We start from the raw sequence: 4,929 nt of genomic DNA on the forward strand, positions 1-4,929 counted from the left end.
AATGTTAAAATCGAACGGTGAAAATGTTCCTCTTGCATTGAGTAAAAGATGAATATGATTTGAGAAACGGAAATTAAATGTTTACAATTTTTATTTGCACACTCGAAATTCATTCTAAAATTTTTATAAACGTGAAGAAAGTAAAAATCTTCCAAGCCAATATTTAATTACTTTTAAATAATATGACTTTTATGTTAAGGCCTGCGAGTAAACGTGTCAAATGACTGGTAATGGTGCTATGGGACGTATACGTTACATATGCAACTACGGGTACTATATGTATGAGAACGAGTTGTTATTTTTGCTTTGATATACTAAACATCTTCTTTAAGTTTACCTTTAAATACAATTTCGCGATGGAGTCTTGGTCTTTACGCAAAACAAAAGATACACGTCCCACCATTTTCGACCAAAACCACGCTTTTGTCGAAAAATGTGAGATTTACTCATATAAGATTAGTTCAGCTACCCATAGGTTGGTCAGCATTGGAGGTACATTTCTTCTTTAACTTTATGCCACATTACTACGAAATCATAAATAGAAAACTAATTCCCAAGTGCAATAAGAAATCCAAGTTTTCGTTTTTAATTTTCAGATTTTATTAATATTTTTTTTTCAATAAAGTTGCAGCTAAATTTTGTCCTCTTCATTGCCAATCAATTTCAGTAACTATCACAGTTTTTCTGCTACATTCCATTTACTTGCGGAGCACATAGGCGGCGCTGTATGGGTAAGCGGAGTAGGCAGCATAGGGTGAAGCGTAGGCGGCATAAGGAGCAGCGGCGTAAGCGGCATAGGGTGCCGCATATGCGGCAGCGTAGGGCGAGGCGACCAATGGGGCTGAGTAGGCGACGACAGCTGGCTTAGGTTCGGCAGCAGCGAAGGCGAAAAGAGCCACGAAAATGAGAGCAAACTGCAAATAGAGGGAAATGGTAAATAAAGGAGTCTACGTATAAGTCGATATGTAGAAGTATTTTTGAAGTGCCAGACTTGAGGATAAACAAATGAGCGTACTTACGTATTTGAACATTTTTGTTTTGTTTTTTGGTTGCTGGTTTGTTGTTGAAGAACAAAGTTAAACTGATATTGTTTTCGTTTATCGCTCGAGTTTAAATACTTTTTGCCATTTACGCTTTTCAATGTTTCAAAATATTTATTTGGACTAGAATAATAAATTGACAATAAAGGTTAGTATTGCCTAAGTTTTGGCTTAAAATATGCAAATTATATACTACGCGCCACTGGTACAACACAATACTATATATTTTACCCAAAGCGCGTAGCATTTGGCATTGCATGGGGACGCATACTATTTTTGTAGCTTTAGCTTTTTAAAGTGCAAACATAAGTCACGAATTTTAATACCAAAATTTTTGTGAGCTTAAAACAAAGACTAAATAAAAGGTGTCAATTAAAGTAAAAAAATAAAAATACTAGGCATGCATACATACATAATAGTATGTCTGAATATGTAGGTATGTATATATGCACATATGTACAGATATCTAGATATATATCTATTTTACTTTTTATTTTTAAACTATTGTTACCATTCAATTTTTGTTTCCATTAAATTTCCTTGACAGTTTTGGGTCTGATTTTATTTACATATATTTTTTTTTGTGGTCGTCTTTTTCATTTGCAGGCTTCGTATCACACTTCGTCCTTCTTATTTATTAACTATGAAGTACTTACATTAGCGCTTCTAATTATTTTAATCGCCACAAAGGCAATACTATCAATACATCGAAATGGAGGCGGTGGTCATTTGGCGTGAACAGCCGCAAGCTGAACTGTACAACAACTCTGTAATGAACCAAATTGCCAAAATGACAAGTTACATCCCATCAACAGCTGAATTGTTGCGGCTTGTCATTATTGTAAGTGCATCATCAAAGGGGGAGCAGGGGTAAAGTGAAGTTGGCAGTTCAAATGGCAGCTGCCTTTAAGTGCTGTGACGCAACTTGCATACCTAATGAATCGCTACCGGTGATTCGGTTATCGATGGTATGCTATTACCAAAGCGTCAGTGTCACTGGAATTTTGTTGTTTGATATACATATGTATGTACATGTACGTATGTATTACAATGCTTATATGAAATACTATACCAATATGTTGTGGCTACCTTCCTTTTGCTTGCTAATGAACTAAAGACCTTTGAACGAGTTCGGGCGTTTAATGGGAGGCATTGCCGAAAATTCAGTAATGCAAACACATACACACATATGTATACTATAAGTATCTATGAACATATTCAAATACATACTTCTTCGCAAAACGTGCCAACACATTTTAGTCCGATGCGACCTTTTTAAATGCTAAATCATCTAGTCAGTAGGAGTAAAGTTAAAAAGTCATAGTATCAAAGAAATAAACATACATACATATTTCCATAACTTGCGTTACTTAGGACTAAAAATTGTAAATTATGCGCCGAATTTTCATTGATGGATCGAAAATATCGATGTTTTGCTTCGATACATCGAAAATTTTCCACTCGATGTATATGTAAATAGTCGATATGTCGAAGCATCGATGCATCGATGTTCTTGTGAAAACCGACATCTCTGCTACATTGAGTTTAACCAAAATATTGAAGGAGCTGACAAAGTTCCGTTAGAAACGTAATTTGCTTAAGTACAGTAATTAAGTGGAAATTTTGTTCACTTTTGCTCATAACATATTTTGCTGTGAAATATTAGGGGTATTCACGATCCGATGCATACTGTCTAGCATGGTGCATAGATAGCATGAATAGCATGATTGGCTAATTTTCTTGTTGTTTGAACACATTAAGCAACAACAAAAATGCTCTTTATGCTATCTTATGCACCATGCTAGACAGTATACAACGGATCGTGAATACCCTAATATCTGAAAAATTCTCTACAAATCGAAGCAACGATGTGTGCTCTTCGATCTATCGAAAAATAATGTACATCGGTATTTTCATCAAATCAAAGAAATACATCGATGTATTTTTGGTACTGACATTCCTAAAAGGGGCAATAGTCAAACAAATTTTATCATACATATAAAAAAAGTACACATATAAAAAACCAATTTATGTTTATTATTATTAAGCACAGAAGTGGGTTTTACTTAACACCGAATTTTGACAGTAAAATTTTTGGTATTTTGCTAGTGGAAATCTGGCATTATCGTTTCGTCCAATAAGTAGTTCCTAGGCAAACAAGTACGACAGATGAGAACCACAGTGAAATTTTTAAAAGATTTCTTATTATTCTATTTTGAAAATTCTTCAGTAAAAACTTGCATTAAATAATTATACATATGTCCCAATTTTGAGTGCCTTCCTAAAATCAGAAATTTCCAGGACATACTTAAATTTTTCTACTTGAAGCCATATTTTTATGATAAATGGCACTTTCAGAGTTAGCAAAAGTTCCTTTGGCTACATAATTATCTTTTTTCATGTGGACGCATGCAGTGGTATCCTTTTTCTGAACAGTACTGTAGGAATATGTTTAAGTACTGTGTAAAAATGTAAGGTATTTTATTGAGAACATTTTTATTCAAAACTTTTTTGAGTAGAGTTACCATCTAAAAAGTATTTCGCCAATGTTGGCTAGTAATACAGCAAAAAAATACCCACTTAAATATTTCTAACTAAATGCACACACGCAAACACGTAGTAGCAAAAATAAATTTATGGATGACTTGATGGTATAAATTAATTAAATTTCAAGTGAAATTGCTGCATTTAGCCGCACAGTGAGAAAAGTTAATATTTTTTTATTTTTTAAATTACACATTATTTTAAAAGTTTTGATTTATTTGTTTTTTTTGTTATTCATTGGCATAATAAATTTGTTTTTAGATGAACAATTCAGGAAAAATTGAACCGTAGGCTGACAAAATTACCTTCAACCACCAAATGACCTTCAAAAACAGGGGTTTAATTGTTTTCCTTTTTTTAGCTGAAAGCAATTTCCAATGAACTTACGTCAAGGAAATCCATTTCCATGGTCGTAAGAACCGAAAACGCTGTTTCGAGTAAAAAAAAGAAAGGAAAATCAGTAATCTTACTTTTGAAATAATTTTAAAGGTCTCGTTAATTAAAAAATTACATTGACTGTAAAAACGGCAAAACAAACAAACAATTTGTAACGAACTTCTAAAAAAATTAAATATATTTTTCGGTTTTTCTGAATTGGATTCCTTGATGCATGAACAACAGAAATATATGGTTAAAGCTTTTTAAAAAAGTTCATTTAAACTGTTTTCAGGTCAAAAAAGGAAAACGATTTAAAACCCCCAAATTTTGGAGAGAATTTGTAGCGTCAAATTAATTTTTTATCCAATGAATTATTTTTCCTGCATTCTCCATTCAAAAAGCTTTAAACACCTGTTAAACTTATTTCGCTAACTCCTCTCGTTTTCCAGATATTAGATTTTACCATAAAAAAGTTAATTTTTCACACTGTGGGCCGCTGCTATTTATAACCGCTAAAATTATTTGGGCTTTTAAAATATTACATTAAAGATGAAGTTATAAAATATGTAGACCATACAGCTTAGCTAAATGCAATATAAACTCACAAAGCACAGAAAAGCCAAAATAGATGCAAATACATATGTACATAAATAAATAAGTAGCAATAAATTTTTGCCTTTGTCGCATGGCAGCCATATTTGTTTTTCTTTATTTATCAACAATATACCATTTCTGATATATATGCAATTTTGCATTCACTTTTGTATTCTGCATACATACCTAAATTTTTATATACATACATATATACCTAGTAAATGTGTTCATATGTACTACATAGATATTTAGCCCAAAATGTGGAAATAAAAATAGCTAAAAATAGCGAAAAATCGCTTACGAGCCAATAAACCGAAACAACAAATTATTTGTATTTAAGCTGAAGCGTTTAACAAATTTGTTATCAGTTAAC

At 32.4% G+C, this 4,929-nt stretch overlaps 1 protein-coding gene across 1 annotated transcript; it reads right to left on the minus strand.

The window, feature by feature from the left end:
• Positions 1-652: 652 nt before the first annotated feature.
• Positions 653-1,049, minus strand: LOC108377748 (cuticle protein 5.1-like). Its single transcript, XM_017634020.1, has 2 exons — positions 1,020-1,049; positions 653-914 (listed from the first exon to the last, which is right to left on the minus strand). Exons 1-2 carry the CDS (start codon positions 1,029-1,031, stop codon positions 699-701), a joined length of 228 nt encoding a protein of 75 aa, XP_017489509.1. The 5' UTR covers positions 1,032-1,049; the 3' UTR covers positions 653-698.
• Between the last annotated feature and the right edge of the window lie 3,880 nt (positions 1,050-4,929).

The sequence above is a fragment of the Rhagoletis zephyria genome, unplaced genomic scaffold (assembly GCF_001687245.7).
Source record: "Rhagoletis zephyria isolate East Lansing unplaced genomic scaffold, Rhagoletis_zephyria_1.1 Rzeph_scaffold_12632, whole genome shotgun sequence".
NCBI classification, from domain to species: Eukaryota; Metazoa; Arthropoda; class Insecta; order Diptera; family Tephritidae; genus Rhagoletis; species Rhagoletis zephyria.